This window comes from Lynx rufus, unplaced genomic scaffold (assembly GCF_022079265.1).
Source record: "Lynx rufus isolate CCGP_SWC_20201006 ecotype Redwood Valley unplaced genomic scaffold, mLynRuf1.p SCAF_1, whole genome shotgun sequence".
In the NCBI taxonomy this organism is placed as follows: Eukaryota; Metazoa; Chordata; class Mammalia; order Carnivora; family Felidae; genus Lynx; species Lynx rufus.
In genome coordinates this window covers 105,886,195-105,906,791 of record NW_025814823.1, presented here as the reverse complement: position 1 = coordinate 105,906,791, position 20,597 = coordinate 105,886,195, and the positions used below count along the sequence as shown (strand labels likewise).

At 36.6% G+C, this 20,597-nt stretch overlaps 1 protein-coding gene across 1 annotated transcript in view; it reads left to right on the top strand.

The window, feature by feature from the left end:
- Positions 1-20,597, top strand: part of FBN2 (fibrillin 2) — a 256,875-nt gene that overhangs the window by 85,940 nt on the left and 150,338 nt on the right. The window contains exon 7 of the mRNA XM_047094456.1: positions 180-305. Coding sequence (XP_046950412.1) covers positions 180-305 — 126 coding nt within the window. The remainder of the gene's footprint in view (positions 1-179; positions 306-20,597) is intronic.

Below are 20,597 nucleotides of genomic sequence, written 5' to 3'. Positions count from 1 at the left end.
GAAAATGAGATTTATAACGTACATGATTTATATGTTAAAATATATGCTTACAAAAGGGGCCCAGTTCCCCTTACACCATTCTCTTGACAACAGCTCAACTTTTTCTGTACATTAAAGAAATATATATAAATATTCTGAAAATTAGTGGTATTTGTGTTCACAGTCCTTTCTTCCCGCAGATGTTGATGAATGCCAGGCTATTCCTGGCATATGCCAGGGAGGAAACTGCATCAATACAGTGGGCTCTTTTGAATGCAAATGCCCTGCTGGCCACAAGCAGAGTGAAACTACCCAGAAATGTGAAGGTGAGTGTCTCTACTTTGGGGGACATGTCTGTCTTAGTGATGACTCTGAATCCAGTAAAGTCATAACTTCATTTTGAATTTTGGAAGAATTTAATCAGAATTACAATTTTTAATATGAAAATAAAGGCATAGATGTTAGAATAGTTTTGGCGTGGTTTTTATATATATATTTTAAGTCTATTTATTTATTTTGAGAGAGAGACAGCACTAGTGGGGGAGGGGCAGAGAGAGAAGGAAAGACAGAATCCCAAGCAGGCTCCATGCTACCCACCCATGCTGCTGGTGCAGAGCCTGATGCGGGGGGCTCGAACTCACTAAATCTGGATATCATGACTTGAGCCAAAACCAAGAGTCCGACACTTAACCCACCGAAACACCCAGGCACCCCCTTGGTTTGTGTATTTAATGGTCTTGATTTGGAAAGAGCCAATGAGCATTTTACAAGGGGTATGTTATCTCAGTTTCTTTGTTGCAGTGGAAATGGGAATAATCCAGCCTTTTATATTTTTCCTTAATAAGGTCGTTTTCCACTTTATTTACAAAATTATATCAAAGATTAAAATTCTGAGTGAAGTACAATGTCCTGTGTTAAATGATGCATTAGAAGGTGGCACTCTGTCCTATATTATAAAATAAGTATTTGGATTTTTTATTGAATATTGTTTCTTGGTGGCTGCCAAAATTAAAAAAAAAAAAAGGACACTTAATTGACTCAGAATTTGGAAATACCACGACAGGTATTCTGTGAAAGAATAGCTTACTCAAATAAAGATCTCAAAAATTAATACTTTTCTGTAATGTGATTATTATATTCAATGTTAATTGAATGTAATTTTGAAATGTGCACTCCATAAGCATTCCTCAAGTAGACTAAAATCACTTGTTAAATTTACATGTGATCAAAAGTTTTATCACTATTAGAAAATTCAGGAAGCTTCTAAAGGTATCTAGCTTTCCTAACATGGATACTTAGAATAATGTATATGTCTAGTAGTATTGAAATATAATGCTTATCTTTAGAATTACTACTTACATCGATTTGTTTCCATTAAGATAGTTTTCTGAAGACAAATATTATGTTTATTCTAATTTTTTGTGACATAAGCCTTCTTGTCTACTGAAAGTTTAGAAAAAATTGCTTCCAGAAATTGGTTTTTGGCACTCTGGCTTACCTGAGGTAGATAAATGTGAATCTGAAGTTACATGGGAAATTCAGTAAATTGAAACTTTATTCCGTATGCCTGCTATGATCTTATGTGGAAGTATTTTTTTGAGTTATGTACACTAAAAGTAGCAAATATATATTATAGTTGCTTCCCGCGAAGAAATTGTCACAAGTTTATTTAGACCCATTTACCTTCAGTAACTAAACTCAACTCAGCTTCTAGTGTACATAATTAAGTCTTCTAATCTTTCCCTTTCCAAAAGGCAGTATTTGTTTTTTGTTTTTGGTTTTTTTTTGTTGTTGTTGTTGCTTAGTTATAAAAAGTCTTATCCTTCTTTGTAGGGAAAAAAATGGGAAAAAGGTAAAATCTAAAGTTTAATTATAGAAGACAAACAGGAATACCAACTGTTTTATTGGACAAGAGGTAGAGGCAAACCGAACCAGAGGCCTGGGTATCCATGCTATGATTTCCACACCAGAAATCATAATTTCATGAACCCAGGGGAAACATATCATTCTCTGTTTTATATTTGCCCTGTTGCCTTTCTAGTTCTGCTTTAAGTTAATCTTTACAATTTTATATATTTTATATCATTATGGCTTAATTTCATGCTCCCCCAAAAGACAAGGTAGTAAAATGTGGTTAATTATTTTTAAAAAACCAATAAATTCTCTCTGAAACTCTGAGGAAGACGAACATCCATGTAGTTTATGTTGCTTCAATACAATATTGATAACCAAAGTCTGCCTGTTTGGAAAGGTTAAGAAAAATACTTGGCAGATGGGGAAATTATCTAAGCGAGCATAGGAATTGGACTAGTGAGTTGGGGACCTGCATAAGGTCTGGGTTATATTGCTGTGTCCCTGCTACTTCTTGTATTTCCTTCCTGGCTTCTTTTGGGGTTATTCTATGACTTTTGTCATTCTGCTTCACTTTTTACTTCTGAAATACTATCCAAACAAGATGCAAGGGTCGTGGACTTAGGAGCAAAGACAGGGTTTGATTGTAGGTGAGAAGGCACAGCCACTGACTGATGAAAGTGGTTGTGACATTTTCCCATTAATCATCATACAATGTATTTCTTCTTAGTTGAAAATAGAGTGAGCTTTTTCTACATCACATTTCATCAAAACAACATATAGAGCCAAGGCAGAGTTTGGAGAGAGACAGTGCAACTCTTTATTCGCACTTGTCTATGTTCTTTAGGAAAGGGGGCTGTTGATGTAATGTAGGCACCACCCAGAGCCTGAGTCCAGTCCTCTCCTTTCTTACTTCCTGCCCAGACAGCCAAATCCACTTAGCCATTGCCCAGAAAGAATTATGTGATTTAATATTTGGGATTGGTGGGGAATAGCAGAATTGGAAGAAGTGGTGATTAGAATTTGAAAACTAAAGGTTTTATGAAGCCTTTACTTTGTGTATAAGTCCTATTTATTTGGATATGTCTTAAAAGTAACTATTATCAATTTTCCTTAAGTAATAGTGTTCTTTTATGTAAAATATCAAGTGGTATTTCCTTACATAAAACTATTTAATGTAATTGGTAGCATAATGTATCTGGAAAGACAGTAAACTATTGCTACACTCAGCAACAGCTTTGAATTACTGTCAGTTTATGTACAGTTTATACAGTGTCAGTGTAAAATGTTGACATGAATGTAAAGTTAGTAATTGCCCTAAATAAAAATGTTACCATAGCAATTACTTTTGACCCACTGTCAAAGGTAAGATATTTTAGTTTTCTATGTGGATTATAATGTGAGCATAAAACATAGTAGTACTGGAAGATTTACATGAAAATGATACCCTTTCTATTTCTCTTTAGCACATATTCTATTTCTATTCATAACAGCAATGAAATTCTCTAAAGAAATATTTTTTTCAATCTTTAAGTTACTGGGTCTGTTCAGAAATAAGAAAGGAGCACCTGGGTGGCTCTGTTGGTTAAGCATCCAACTTCAGCTAAAGTCATGATCTCATGGTTTATGAGTTCCAGTCCCTTATGAGGGTCTGTGCTGATAGTGCGGAGCCGTCCTGGGATTCTCTCTCACTCCCTTTCTCTCTCTCTCTCTCTCTCTCTCTCTCTCTCTCTCTCTCTGTCTCTCTCAAAAAAAAAGAGAGAGAGAGAAAAGAAATAAGAAAGGTAACCAACATTTTGAATTTGAGCAATTTGGGGAAATGGTGGCCGCATTAACAGCAAAGTGAGCTTATTAACTTTAAAAAATTGTGTTACTGTTCTGTTTTGTTTTTTGGTGTGTATTTGTTGACCATTGGATAAGATCCTTGAGGGAAAAAAAACTCTGTCTTGTTTATTGCTGTATCCCAGAGCCTGGAACTTCTGCTGCTGTATTGCAGAGGCTCCTAAAAAAAAATATGTATTGAGTAATTGGGAGTAGGTTGTATAATCAGTTAATTTCCTTGACTTGGGTTGAATGCGCAAGAAGGTAAAATATGGGGCCAGAGTTAAAATTGTGTTTGGAAAGAGGCCAGTGTTCCTTATTATGGGAATTTCGCCTTCATCTGACTTTTTTTTTTCATTTTCTTAATAATCTTATTTTGCTCTGGTTGCCATTCGGAGACAAAGAGCATACATGTGAAGTGCAATTTGGCATTTTTAGACCTTTGTGTCATTGTCCCTCTTGATCATATGCAGGTATTACTTCTAAGGTCAGGGACCTTCCCTGTCTATTTAAAAGAAAGAACTATCTTCTGCTTGTTCATTGGGATGTCTTCTTAACTAAAATCTTATCCTGAAAGGCTTGTCCTGCTGAATATTTAAGTTTGGACATACATAGTTTATACCAAAGTAGAAAAAAAAAAAATGGTGGGCTGGCCTTCATCTCCTGAGTCAGTGTCTGAAATGCATGACTCAGTATCTGTCTTGAGTCTTCTTTTCGTTTTATATCATTGGCTGGGTGGATTCTCCTACTTGACAATCTGAGCCCAAAGCAGAAAGGAGTATTCATTTCTGTGTGTGTGTGTGCGTGCGTGCGTGTGCGCCTGTCTTGTCTGTCTGTCTAAGGGAGAATCCATTATTTCCCCTCTTCACTCACTTAAGGTCCCAGATTCAGTTTAGCCCCTCAGGTCTACTGAAGTCAAGTTGTATTTCTCCTGGGCCACTTTGGCTCCAAAATCTTTTCCCAGTTTGGTTGTACAGCGGGGAAAATGATCTGTTGTTGGAATAAACTATTTCTTCACATCCAAAGGGAAGGTTTTTTCGCTTACTTTATTCAGAGATTCATTCATCCAAATAACCATTTAATTTAAATGGAGAAGAGAAGTCGCACACATCACTATAACATGGAAGCGTATGTTAGAAGGGCCCAGTAGTTTTCTTTTTTATAATGAAATACGTTACTCTGAATTTCAGTCCACTTGGAGAAAGCGCAGGTAGATGCCAGATGTCCTTGCATGATCCCCGCCTTCCAGACTATACCTTCTTTAACCTTCTCTGAGCTACTTACTCTTTCCTGGCTTAAATGGAAGGCAGGAAAATAGCATCATTGTATTGGAAAGCTTCCCTTCAATGGCTCTTTATATGTCAAATAGTTGTTTGCAATTTATTCTGAAGAGTCTTCAGCTTTGTTCCATTACCACAGCACTTCACTGTTTGAGATTTGTGACAACAAATATATTTATTTATGCTCATGAAACTCATGAAACTCATTGGCACAGTATCCTTAGTTGCAGTTCCAACTCTGCTTTGATAAACCATGGAAAGTAATCTTCTGTCCCGAACTAAAAAGTGCTTTCTTTTACTCACATTACCAAAAATGTGTTAACTTGAAAATAAATAATTAATAGATTCATTGACTGTTTTCCAACAGGGAAACTACATATTAAAATTGATATTTAAATAGGGGGGTTGTAAACACTGGAAGCACATAAAACTTTTTAAGTCATCAATTTAGAAACCACAAAACTATCCTTTTAAAATCCTTTTTGGAGGGGCGCCTGGGTGGCTCAGTTGGTTAAGCAGCCGACTTTGGCTCAGGTCACCATTTCGTGGTCTGTGAGTTCAAGCCCCGCGTCGGTCTCTGTGCTGACAGCTCAGAGCCTGGATCCTGTTTCAGATTCTGTGTCTCCCTCTGTCTCTGACCCTCCCCTGTTCATGCTCTGTCTCTCCCTGTCTCAAAAATCAATAAAACGTTAAAAAAAATTTTAAATCCTTTTTGGGGAGCCTGTGTGGTTCAGTTGGTTAAACATCCAACTCTTGATTTCGGCTCAGGTCACGATCTCACAGTTTATGAGTTTGAGCCCCAGTTTCGGGCTCTGCACTAAAAGTGCGGAACTTGCTTACGATTTTCTCTTTCCCTCTCTCTCTCTGCCTCTCCCCTCTTCTCTCTCTCTCTCTCAGAAATACATAAACTTTAACAAAATCCTTGGGGTGCTTGGGTGGCTCAGTCAGTTGAGTGTCTGACTTTGGCTCCTGTCATGATCTCACAGTTTGTGGGTTCGAGCCCTTCGTCGGGCTCTGTGATGACAGCTCAGAGCCTGGAGCCTGCTTCGGGTTCTGTGTCTCCCTCTCTCTCTGCCCCCCCCTGCTCACACTTTGTCTCTCCCTGTCTCAAAAATGAATAAACATTAAAAAAAAAAGTAAACAAAAATCCTTAAAAAACTTACAACACTATAGTTAAAACATAAATTCTCCCTCCCTTAAATAAAAAAGCCAGGTTGTTAAACCAAACCTACTTTATGCACCATAACAAATAAGTTATTCCTCTATCACAGTACTTTTTTACCTTGTATTTTATTTTTTTTTATTTTTTTTTTAATTTTTTTTTCAACGTTTATTTATTTTTGGGACAGAGAGAGACAGAGCATGAACGGGGGAGGGGCAGAGAGAGAGGGAGACACAGAATCAGAAACAGGCTCCAGGCTCTGAGCCATCAGCCCAGAGCCTGACGCGGGGCTCGAACTCACGGACCGCGAGATCGTGACCTGGCTGAAGTCGGACGCTTAACCGACTGCGCCACCCAGGCGCCCCTTACCTTGTATTTTAAATATTTTTCTTGTCTGATTGCCAGCAGAGTATATGTAGCACCCAAATATGTAAATTAAAGTTAGTATTTATGGAGCACTTAGTATGTTACAGATAACACTTAAGCCACTTTAAGTGAGTTTTCTTGTTAAATTATCAATACAGTGGTGTGAGGTTAGTTGCTATCATTAACCCACTGTACAGATGAGGAAACTGAAGCCCAGAGAAGTTAAATAACTTTATGGAAGTTATGTGGTTTAGAAACTGCAGAACCAGGATTCTACCCTGCTAGATTTACTCAAGTTTTCACTCAGCTAGAGGGGTTGAATGAACAAGGGGGAATGACCAGGCAGCACATGCTTCGGCCCACAGGTCGCATTTACAGGGGGAATCTCGTGGAATCAGCAACAGCAACAGCATTGTGGTTCTCTTCTTTGTTCATTGCATGATGTGGTAGTGCGTGCAGTCCAGCAAGGCCAGAATTAGACCCACTTTAGTGATCTTGGCCCTCCTGTGGAGTTTGGGTGGTCAGAAGTAGCATCATCTCTCTCTTTTGATACAATAAAGGCTGAAAAAATATGGAACCTTGACCTTCAAGTCTGTTTCTTGTCCTCAGCCTTCATGAGTGGTGAACCTTCCCTTTGTGCATCAGGGTTCGGGGCCTCAGACTTGAGACTGCAGATGCATGGCCTGACGGTTCCCTGGCTCCAGCCCTCATCCACCGTCTCAGCCCTCTACCAGGATTGGCCAGTTTAAGTGCTCACGTGTGGCTGGTTTCCATGGAGCCTCTGGGGAGCCTCCCAAGGGCTGATTCTTGAAAAACTTAACGTCTCTCTAATGGGTGTTTTACTGCCTCTCATGGGTGCTGTATTAGCTATTTAGTCCATGGGTTTTTGCTCTGTATTCTGTTCATTAAAATGAAAATTTACTGTGTACCGCTGTACTAAAATACCCTAGTTATTACCATGACTTCAGAATTGAAGATTCATCTTAAACGAACCAAAGATACAACTATCAGCAGAATAAACAGCGGGGTTGAAAACAATCATGAGAATTTTTATATTGTTTTTAGATCTGAGAAAGCATTATGTAGTAGGTTATTTCCCCTAAAAACCGTGTGGTATAGATCAGTAATTTCAGCTACAGAAAATATAAATTGCATGGCAATAATAGAAAAAATAAGTGCTACAAGCAAGAATAAAAGGCAAATGATAAACAGAGAAAAACATTTGCAACTTGTAACACAAAGACAAATTTTTCTAATACATAAGTTCTACAAATCATTAAGAAAAATATCTAATAAAATTGTTCAAGGATATGAACTGACTATTGACAAGGGCAATACCAGTGACTGTTAAATACCCAGAAACATGCTTGTCCTTACTTAGAATAAGAAAGTGCAAAATAAAACTATGAGATACCATGTTTACCTATAAACTTGGATAAAATGAAAATTCTAATGTAAAACTATTTTTTTAATGTTTATTTTATTTATTTATTTATTTATTTATTTATTTATTTATTTATTTATTTTTGAGAGAGAGAGAGAGAGAGAGCGAGAGAGAGAAAGAGCATGAGCAGGGAAGAAGCAGAGAGAGAGGGAGACACAGAATCTGAGGCAAGCTCCAGGCTCTGAGCTGTCAGCACGGAGCCCGACGCTGGGCTCGAATGCACCAACTCTGAGATCATGATCTGAACTGAAGTCTAACACTTAACTGACTGAGCCACCCAGGCGCCCCTCTAATGAAAAACTATTTATTAAGGTTTTGGGAAATAGATACTCTCACATATTCCTGACAAGAGTATAAAGTTGGTATGATCTCTGTAGAAAGCAATTTAGAATTATCTGTCAAAATTACAAATGTATTTAACATTTAACCTATAAATTTTATTTTTTTTAAGTTTAAAAAAAAGTTTTAATTTATTTTTGAGAGAGAGAGACAGAGCACAAGCAGGGGAGGGGCAGAGAGAGGAGACACAGAGTCTGTGATGCAAGCTCTGAGCCCAACTCAGGGCTCAAACTCCTGAACCACAAGATCATGACCTGAACCAAAGTCAGAAACTTAACCGACTGAGCTACCCAGGCGCCCCTAACCCATAAATCTTAATTCTAAGAATTTATCCTCAGTCAAGGATTTTGACTATTTATACTCAGTCAAGAAATGATGGACTTACAAGATTATCCCTTCTGTCTTTTTTGTAATAGCAAAATGTAGTAACATACACATGATAGTAAACTGATTAAATTCTGAAGCATGTACACAGTGGAAGATATTTATCCTTAAAAAATAAAAAAAAAACATTGTGGACACTTTACATATTGATATAAAAGTGTGATTAAGACATATTGTTGCATGGCAAATGACAGTTGCAAAACATTTTCATTGAAAAGAGTATATTTGTGTGTGCTTGTGTTTGCCTATTTATACACAGAGTGCTCATGGAAGGATATTAGAAAATTGGCATCATTCAATGTTTTAAGGGTGAAAACATTTTGGGGGAGCAAGGGATGGTCAAGAGACTTCTCATTGGGTGCTCTGGCGTAAGTTTTTTACTTTAGCCATGAAAATGTATCGCTTATTCAAAAAAATTAACAGAGATGAAGGTGACAAGAAGCCTCATTTATTTGTTATCTTCCTTGTTAAGCTTTCAACACGTTCCTGTAGCAAAACTCTGGTCTCCTTCCTGGTGGGCTGGAACGGTGCACACAGACCTGTTAGAGTGTTGTCACGGGGCATTGCAGCCTCTGTTCCCTGGAGCACTAAATATGTCCACGTACATTACACACTGCCACGCAGATGATGTATGCATTTCTAATACTGATGAGAAATAAAAGTCTAGAATTTGAGCAGAATTACACTTGATCTGAAAACTATTACTTTTGCAAATCAGTAAATCTTTAGGAGCCCTGAATGAAATGTATTTGGCTTTAACAGTTCTCTCATTAATTGCTGTTCAGGAAAAAAAAATGTCATTGAAATATGTTTAGTGGCTGGAAATAGAAGTAAAATCTCAAGACAGAGGTATGTCAGAAATGATAATCACAGTGAGGCTGATTAAAATTTGCTTTTGGCCAAAATAAAAGCATTATTTAAAAGAGTATATAGGATAGTCTATTGTGAAGAAAGGAGATGTTCTTAAATCACCTTAAATAAAAATCCGGTAAAATTCTGGTCATCAAATTGCAAATGAGCTACATGGCTCAGTGAAATTAGAACTTCACTTCATGGCTCATTGAAATTAGGTATCAAAACACAGGCTGCTCCTTTGCAATTATGTGGGTTAGGACTTTCAAAGTATAAAACAGACAAATTTTCCTCTAGTCTATGGTGTTTGCATTTGTTTATTTCAGAGATTTTTCTCTGTCTCTGTCTCTGTATTTGCCTCTGTTTCTGTCTGTCTCTCAAATATATACACACATATAGAGACACATATTTATGTGTGTGTGTGTGTGTGTGTGTGTGTGTGTGTGTGTGTGTGTTGTCCTTTTCTCAGGTGCACACAATTATACTAATCATAGTATTTGTTTCATGACATAATCTCATTATTCTACTCATAGCCTGCTTTTATTTGGTTAAATATCTTCAGTTATTTAATATGCACCAAAAAAAAAAAAAACAAACCACCAAAAACAAAAGGTTCTGGGACCAGGACAATTAACTGCATGTATCCATGGTACTATCCCCCCTCCCCCGCACCCACAACATAACCATCACCTTGAATCCAGGATTTCACATTTTCTTTTCTTTTTAGATACTTTTATTACACCTATAGATACTCCATTTAGTATTATTACTATTATTTCAGGTTTTTAAAATTTCTTTAATGTATTCATTTTTGAGAGAGAGAGAGCGAGCACAAGCAAGGGAGGGGCAGAGAGAGAGGGAAACACAGAATCTGAAACAGGCTCCAGGCTCTGAGCTGTCAGCACAGAACCCATTGTGGGGCTCAAACTCACGAACCACGAGATCATGACAGAAGCCGAAGTCGGATGCTTAATTGAGCCACCCAGGATCCCCTATTTCAGGTTTTTAAACATTATCAAAAAAGTTTAGTACTGTGTGAAACTTGCTCTTTTCACTTAAATATTAAGGTTTTTAAAAATGTTTATTTATTTATTTTGAGAGAGAGAGGGAGACAGAATCCCAAGCAGGCTCCGCACTGGCAGCAGGGAGCCGGATGGGGGGCTTGAACCCACGAACCGTGAGATCATGACCTGAGTGCACATCAAGAGCTGTATGCCTAACCAGCTGAGCCACCCAGGCTCTTAATATTATAATGATACAATTCATGTATATTGTTGCATGCTTTTCTAGTTCATCTTTAAGGTGAATAACCCGTTATATCCTATTATGTGGATATGCCTTAGTGTGTTTATCTGCTTACGCACTGGCGGGCATCGTTCCCTGGTTCTTTCCGTTGTGGATATTGGCCCGCATACTTGCAGACACATATACTCTGTATGCTCTCTACACTGCTCTCCTGGGTATCTCCTTCAACGTAGAGCCTCGTGTTTCCCCTGGTTTGCTCAGCATGGACAGAGCTACACCATGGATTCAGGGTCACTTCGATTTTTCAGAGGGATATTTATCCTCTTTTTTGATCCAGTTATTTTTGAAAGGTGACTTATTTACATTTGTATTACGATTGATGTATGTGTAAGCAGCTTAGGTCACAGCAGTGGTGGCATACTGGAGCCTTGTTCTGGCTTGCTGTTGCTCGGTGAAACATAGATTGGGAAACATAGAGCCTAATACTCTGCAAATTAGGGTGACCTCCATCTCTTCCCAGCTCTGTGTCTTACCCAGCACTCCACCCACATTGGCTGAGAAGCACCTGTTGAGTGATCCAGTGGTCCTCCCCTGGCTCATAGGGCTAACTTTTTCTTCTAGATTGATCTTTAGGTCTCTTCCATGTGGTTTTGGGCTCCTTACATAGATTAAAGAATCATACAGGAGAAACAAAGCTACTGCAAACATTTCCGTATCTTTTGTATTTGTTTTTGTTTCGTAAATATTACAATTCATCAACATTTCCCCAGAACATGTACAAAGCATTACCAACTCTTGAACACAGCACTCTCCTGACTGCAGCTTTCTGTATTCAGTCTTGTTTTTAAGACACAACAAGAAAAGAGATGGAGACTGTAACCGCCTAACTCCTCCTTGAGAACAGGGTTGCTTCTGAGCAGTGCCAGGAAACTGGCAAAGATTGTTAAAACTCATCTTGCTCACCTTAGTCCCCAGCCTTCCCACTCCCAGCTCCCCACACTCTCACCACTAGGAGCAAAATTAGGGTTTTGTTTTTTAAACACAGGGACAGTAATGGAAACTTCTTTTTGGTTATGTCCTAGTGATGCCTCGGTGCCTACAACTAAATTGTCTTCAACTCCTCATTGTAAGTTTTGCTTCCCAAGCAGGTCCTCATAATCTGATTTTCAGACACTTTGCACAGTGCCTTTTAATAATTTTTTTTTTTTGAGAATCAAAGCCTATCTGCATTGGTCACGCTTTCCTGTGTGTGCTAAGCAAAAGTGACATTCATCACAGTTGGTGTCTCTCTTTTCCCGTTAAAATAGACAGTTACTTGTCATCAGATGAATTGGTAGTAAATGTTATTCTCATTAAGGAATCTGGTTTTCAGGGTGTTTCCATCTTGGGAGGCAGAGCGTTGAGTAGCTTAGAAATTTGGAGCAGATATTTGAAGAGTTAAAGTCTAAAATAGAAATCTGAAGCATTTATGCTTTTATGAACCATTTGGGAAGGGCATAGTGACCAGTTGCCAGAACTGCATTGGCATTTCCAGGTTTGACTTTTAGAAAGCCCCTGTGTGTCTCATGTGTGGAAAACAGCACATCCAAGAAAGTGTGACCAGTGGGAAAGAGCGATACAGGCATCTAGGTGAGCAGCCAAACAGCAGTCCAGAGCTGACATTTGAGGCAAAATTAGCACCTATCACTTTCTCGTATATTTATCACAAGTTGCCAGCCTACACTCTTTCAGTTTCTTCCCACAAATGATTTTCTCTATAAAAACACATGCATTAAATATCTTGGACACTACCTTGACAGTCTTAGCTGACAGTGGTATTTCCTAGGCAGTTCCTGAAGTGACATCACTCCCTAATTTCAACCTAAAGAAGATGGTTTACATGGAAAGTGGCACACATAGTTTTCTGTGAAAGCCTGGAGGAGAAAGAGTTCTTTATTTGAAGCACAGTGGGTAACATCATTTTTATGACCATGAGGTCTGTGAAAAAAAAAATACATATTCCAAAAGAAAATCATCCAACGACAACAAAATAACCTTTAGCATGTGACTAGCGTGGTGAATCAAAATTAAGAATATTTAGATCACATTTAAAAAAATTTTTTTAAACATTTATTTATTTTTGAAACAGAGAGAGACAGAGCATGAACGGGGGAGGGTCAGAGAGAAAGGGAGACACAGAATCCGAAACAGGCTCCAGGCTCTGAGCTGTCAGCACAGAGCCCGACGCAGGGCTCAAACCCACAGACCGCGGGATCATGACCTGAGCCAAAGTCAGACACTTAACTGACTGAGCCACCCAGGCACCCCTTAGATCACATTTTAACTTTGTTTTTTTTAAACAGATTTATGTTTTAAAATTTTTATTCCAATAACAAGAGAACATGCTAGAGAGAAATGGCGATCTAAGTTTTAAGTCCAACTTGGAAAAATAAAGGTGCAGAAAGAACAGAGTATAATGAGTGGCCAAATAGCCCAAGATTTGGGACCCAAATGTTAGGGCCTATACTGCAGCTGCACTGTGTGCAAACTGTGTTATTTTGAACAAATTAATGCCTTCATTTCTACAGTAGAGATAATCATCTTTTGTGGGAAGCTTTTTATGAGTATCCTATAAAATAAACAAAGCATCTGGCACTTTAGGTCTTTGTTAAAGAAGGCAAGGATAGCACAAATTAGTTGTAAAAAAAATCCAGTAAATCATGTGTTTTGAGATCTTAAAAAAATAATTGCAAAAGAGTTCTAATATAGCATTTCAATTATGACTTGTAAGTTTCCCATAAATGAGCTCTTTTCATTCTTAAAAAAAAAAAAAGACCTACAAGTACATGTATTTGCCTAGTCTGATGGAAGTGTTAACAAACAATTAAATGCACCCAAATCCATCATCATGAAGAGGGAACATGGAAGTGGGAGTTCAAGATTATCCATTAATTCCTGACTTCGTGCCAGCCTGTTTTATTTCCCTAGCCTCAGTCCCACCCAAATTACAGACATGGACATTTGAGACCCGGAGGACTTGATTTTTTTAGCATAACTCAATGGTCAGGAAATTGCATTTTAGTGGACTCAGGAAAAATTTCCCAAATGGTGGGAACCAATATTGTTTCCTCAGTACCATTGTATATTTAAACCCTTTTTTAAAAAATATGACTAAGAAAGCATGGTAAAGTAATATACATGATTCCTGAAGTTCAGTGTCTGCTGGAGATCCCTGGAAAAATTGAGAGCCTCCAAAACCCCTTTCTCAGAGACATAAAATTAGCTGTGTGTTACTGATAGGAAAATCTATTCTACCCTGGATTTAAAGGATCAGACGAACATTTTGAACTTTGCCTTTGGGAAAAAAATATACAAACTGAAATATGCCTCCTTCTCTCTTCATTTTACTTCCCAAATAAATGTTGTTTCATGATGGAAGTGGAAAAGCAATAATGCAGACCAAAATAAACAAAATAAAATGCTAGTTTTATAATCTTCTGGATGTGTATCTTTAGCTTCTATGGAAAAAAAAAAGAGAGAAAGAAAAGCTATTTCACAAATTACCATGGCTCAGTGCCTGAAGGAAATTAGTCTGCTCTAAGGAAATATCCTGCTGTAGCCCAGTAAAAATGTAACAAAACTTGAAATACAATACCTATGTCTACGACTGCATTTCTTGCAAGTGTTGTTCCTTACTGACCTTCTATATAGTCATTCACTACCCAGGCATTGAAAAATGTGTGAAGTACTAAAGAAAAATTTCACAGGCTGAGAATTTCTTATAGATGCTTTCATCTAGTAAGCATGTAAATGAATATAGCTGTGATGATGCTTGAATTGTCTTTTTTTTTTTTCCTAAGTCCCAAGCTAGGAATCTCTCCAATTTCAGTATGAGGTGTTTGTCATCTATACTTTTCCTTTGCTGAATGTTAATACAATTAATTTTAAGGATAATATCGGTGATGTTGAAAATTTTAGCTGCAGTCCACTGCTGTATTGGCTACATGGTCAGGTAAATCGTTTCTCCAAGTACCTGCTGTTTTATGAAAGACAAGTACTTTAAATAGTCCTCATTCCAAAGACACAAAAGTAAAAATCAACAAACAAATAAATGAATTTAGTTATAGTATCAGCAAGTTTCTTTCAGTGTGATCATGTGGGTAGTAGGTGAGTTGCTATGTTTTCGATAAGCTTTGGTGTTCCTAGGGGGCTATGGTGTCATATGTCCCATGTTAACATGTCTTGTTTAGTTTATCTATTTTAAAGACTATCTGAAGAATATTTTTGTCCCAGAAAACAGCAACACATAAATAGGACAACATCCTATTGTCCCAGAAAACAGCAACACATAAATAGGACAACATCCAGGCTGAGTTGTTGGTAAATTTAGTATGAGTTGATTTAACAAACTATAGCTGATGCTTATCTGAAGCATAATAAACATGTTCTTTATAAGATTTCATCTTCCAAACTCTTGGAAATGCCACCAGGACTATGTAACTGTAAATAAAAATTTCCCTTCTTCCATTTGTGAAAGAATACCATAATAGTTCTACCATAGAAGTAAACAGCTTTTCATTTAGTTCTTATCTGTATCAAGGACTATAGTAATGACCTCTGATTCAGACCAATAAGTATTATTTGGCAGTTAATAATAATAATAACAAAAACCTGATAGAGAAGAGGATCATAAAAGTAATATATAATAATATGTAGTAAAAAAGTAATAAAAAATCCTTTAGAGTTCGAGTTTAACTTAAAATGTATTTGTAGATCATTTTCTAATCCTCTCTTACAGGAAGTTAGCAAACGTTTTTGAGGGTAGTTTCCCAGATGTTATACTGAGCTTTTATTGTTACTTTAATGTCACCAAAATGCTTTGAGTTCGCGTTTGACTTTTTTTTTTTAACTGATGTGCAGTTGACACACAGTGTCGCATTAGTTCAGGTGCACAACGTGGTGATTCTACAATTCTATACATTACTCAATGCTTACCATGATAAAGTGTAATCACTATACAACATTATTACAGTATAATTGACTATTACCCTATGCTGTACTTTTCATCTCTGTGACTTATTTATTTTATAACCAGAAGTTTTTTTTATCTCTTAATACCCTTTAGCCATTTTGCCCAACCCCTGACTCAACTCCCTTCTGGCAACCACCAATTTGTTCTCTGTATTTAAGAGTCTGTTTTTAGTTTGTTCAATTTTTAGATTCCACATATGAGTGAAATCATATGGTATTTGTATTTATCTGACTTATTTCACATAGTATAATATCTCTAGATCTGTCCATGTTATTGCAAATGGCAAGATCTTCTTTTTTATAGTTGAGTAATATTCCATTGTGTATATAAGCCATTTCTTCTTTATCCATTCATCTGTTGATGGACACTTGGGTTACTTCCATATCTTGACCATTATAAATAATGCTGCAATAAACATACTATTTTTGAATGAGTGTTTTTGTTGTCTTTGGGTAAATGCTCAGGAAGGGAATTACTAGATCATATGGTATTTCTATTTTTAGTATTTGAAGAACCTCCATACTGTTTTTCACAGAGGATGTACCAATTTTCATTCCCCCTAACAGTGCACAGGTGTTCTCTCCCTTCACATCCTCAGGAACAGAACACTTGTTATTTCTTGTATTTTTGATATTAGTCATTCTGATAGGAGTGAGGTAATACCTCATTGTGATTTGGGTTTGCATCTTCCTGATGATTTATGACACTGAGCACCTCTTCTTGCGTCTTTTGGCCATCCGTAGGTTTTCTTTGGAAAAATGTCTATTCAGGGCCCCTGCCCACTTTTTAATAGATTGTTTTTTTTTTTTTTTTTTGGTGTTGAGTGTTATGAGTTCTTTATAAACTTTTGTTGTTAAACCCTTATCAAATATATCATTTGCAGGTATCTTCTCTCATTCACTGGGTTGCTGTTTGCTTTGTTGATGGTTTTCTTTGCTGTGTAAAAGCTTTTTATTTTGGTGTAGTCCAAATAGTTTATTTTTGTTTTCGTTTCTCTTGCCTGAGGAAACACATCTATAAATATCTTGCTAAGGGTGATGTCTAAGAAATTAGTGCCTGTGTTTCTTTTTAGAAATATTATGGTTTGTCTTTAATCCATCCTGACTTTATTTTTGTGTATGGCATAAGAAAGTAGACTGGCTTCATTCTTTTGCATGTAGTTATCCAGTTTCCCAACACTATTTATTGAAAAGACTTTTTCTGCATATTCTTGCTTCCTTTGTCATAAATAAATTGACCAGATAGGTGTGGGTTTATTTCTGGGCTTTTATTCTCTTCCATTGATCTACATGTCTATTTTTTTTCCCAGTATCATATTCTTTTGATTACTATAGCTTTGTAGTATATCATGAAATCTGGGAACATGATACCTCCAGCTTTTTTCTTCTTTCTCAAGATTGCTTTAGTTATTGTCAGTTTTAAGTGGGTTTATACAAATTTTAGGATTATTTGTTGAGTACCTGTGAAAAATGCCATTGATATTTAGATAGGGATTGCATTAAGTCTATAGAATGCTTTGGGTAGTTTGGGCATTTTAATGATACTAATTCTTCCAATCTATGAATGTGGTGTATCTTTCCATTAATCTTTGTCATCTTCAGTTTCTTTAATCAGTGACTTACAGTGTTCAGAGTATAGGCTTTCACCTCCTTGGTTAAATATACTCCTAGGTATTTTATTCTTTTTGGTGCAATTATAAATGAAATTGTTTTCTTAATTACTCTTTCTGCTACTTTGTTATTAGTGTATAGAAATGAAACAGATTTCTGTGTATTAGTTTGGTATCCTACAGTTTTATTGAATCAGTTTATCAGTTCTAATAGCTTTTTGCTTTAAAACAGTAGTATGTTCTATGTACAGTATTATGTCACCTGTAAATAGTGACAGTTTTACTTCTTCCTTAGCAAGTTGAATGCCTTTTATTTCTTTCTCTTATCTGATAGCTGCAGCTAGGATTTCTAGTACTGTGTTGAATAAAAATGGTGAGAGTGGAAATCCTTGTCTCGTTCTTAATGTTAGAGGAAGTTTTCAGTTTTTCACCATTGAATATGATGTTAGCTGTAGGGTTTTTTTATATGGCCTTTGTTATGTTGTGAATTTTTTTCCCTTTAAACCCACTTTCTGGAGAGTTTTTATCATAAACAATTGTTGTATTTTGTTAAATGCTTATTTATATCTTTTGAGACGATCATACGGTTTTTATCCTTTCTCTTGTTAATGTGATGTATCAAATTGATTAATAACCATCCTTACATCCTTGGAATAAATCTCACGTAATCATGGTAAATGATTTTTTTAATGTATTGTTAAATTTGATTTGCTCATTTTTTGCTGAGGATTTTTGCATTTATATTCATCACAGTTATTGTCTTGTAGTTTTCTTTGTAGTATCTTTGACTTTGGTATCAGGTGATACTGGATGAAGCTAGCCTGGTAGAATGAATCTGGAAGATTTCCTTCCTCTTCTTTTTTTTTTTTTGGAATAGTTTGAGGAAAATAGGTATTAACTCTTCTTAAATGTTTAGTAGATTTCACCTGTATCTGGTCCTGAATTTTGGTTTGTTGGGAGTTTTTTGAAAACTGATTCAATTTCATTACTAGTAGTTGCTCAGTTTGTTTTATATTTCTTTCTGATTCAGTTTTGGGAGATTGTATGTTTCTAGGAATTTATTAGTTTCTTCTAGGCTGTCCAATTTGTCGACTTCTAATTCTCTTAACTGTATTACATATACATATAGACATACATAATATTCTCTTACAATCCTTTTCTTTCTATGGTGTCAGTTGTTACTTATCCTTTTTCATTTGTCATTTGTTTTATTTGAGTCCTCTTTTTTTTTTCTTGATGAGTGTGGCTAAAGGATTATCAATTTTGTTTATATTTTCAAAGAACCAAATCTTGGTTTCATTGATCTTTTCTATTTTTTTTTAGTGTCTATTTCATTTATTTTTTGCTTTAATCTTTATAATTCCTTCTTTCTACTAGCTTTGGACTTTATTTGTTGTTCTTTTTCTAGCCCTTCTAGATTAGGTTAGGTTGTATATTTGAGATTTTTCTGTTTTTTTGAAGTAGGCCTGTATTGTTATAAACTTCTCTCTTTGAAATGCTTTTGCTTCATCCCCAAAATTTAGTGTTTCATTTTTCCAATTTTATATTTAAAAAAAAATTTTTTTTAACATTTATTCATTTATGAGGGACAGAGAGCACAAGCAGGGTAGGGGCAGAGAGAGAGGGAGACACAGAATCTGAAGCAGGCTCCAGGCTCTGAGCTGTCAGCACAGAGCCTGACACGGAGCTTGAACTCACAAGCTGTGAGATCATGACCCTGAGCTGAAGTCGGAGGCTTAGCCGACTGAGCCACCCAGGTGCCCCTCCAGTTTCATTTTTTTAAATTGAAGCCCATTCCTTAAGACACCTGTGAGGTACTCTAAGTGCAGAACCTTTCCATATCAGGGACTGACAAACTTTTTCTGCTAGAGGCCAGATAATCAATATTTTAGGATACGGAAGTCACTATTACAAATATGCGGCTCTGCCACCAAGGCATAAAAGCAGCCACGGATAATAAATACATAAACAAATGAGTGTGGCTGTGTTCTAGTGAAACTCCACCTACAGAAACAGGGAGTGGGGGTAGTTTGCCAACCCCTGTTGTTCATTTTCACTATTCTTTTCCTGTTTCAAATAGTCCCTCCCCTAGTAACTTCACAGCTACTTTCTTAGTTGAATGGATGATGGATCACAGACAAATTTTAATGGTGATGATATATTAAAATATTTTAAGGAAAAACATAACTGGTATGTCAAAACTGTGCGTTTATGGTTTTATTCCTGGAAATGTTACTGATTAGAACAAAGTTCTTATTAAATTTTTTATAGCTTTATTTATCCTTTTAGAGTAGTTAGAGGTTCATAACAAAATTGAGAGGAAGGTACAGAGATTTCCCATATACTCCCTGACCCAATACATGCATAGCTTCCCCCATCATCAACATCCCCCACCAGAGTGGTACACTTGTTACAATTGATGAATGTACACTGACACACCATTATCACCCAAATTCTGTAGTTTTTACCTTCCTGCTAGTGTGTATTTTTTGGGTTTGCACAAATGTATAATGATAGGTATACATCATTATAGTCTCATACAGCATCCTCGAGTGATTCGAGGACCTACCCATAGGTATAGAAATATAGTTCTTTAATTACTAGAGTTTGAGACGTGACTTTGTAAGATTTATTATTATTATTATTAGTAGTAGTAGTAGTAGTATCAAGAAGCTCTTTGACTTCCAAAAATAAATGTACTTCAGACAGGAACTCAGGGTTGCCATTGTGTTTGTCAGAGAGTTCCAAAGGAAAAGGAATGGCCCGCTATGAATGAAGTAAATACCGCTCCATTATCTTTCTTTGTAGGTCTACATTTTTTCAGTTACCTTCTATTCTTCCTGCCCTTCTTTATAGTACTGTCCCTTTTCTCATCTTGTCTGCTGTCATCTAGACTGCAGTTAGAAACCTGACCATTCCTGAAATTAGAAGAAAGACAATTCTGTAGACATCATGAACCTCATTCTAGGTTGTTCTATTCGTCTGCCTCTACCTGTGTACCTTATGGGATGTGAATCAGTCTGGCCCTTAAACAGGAGGGATATGCATGAGCAAAGTCTTTCTAAAAGTACAGCGGTATGCTTAGACATAACTAGGTTCTGTTTTAACATGAAGGCATATAAGAAAGAGCATTTCGTGATATTTGGGAAAAAAAATATGAGAGGTTACTTTCTTGTTTCGTTGGGTTGTAAGCACAACAGATTTGAAGCCCTCAAGGATACTTTGTAATAGAAAACATTTGAAGTTTGCTAAAA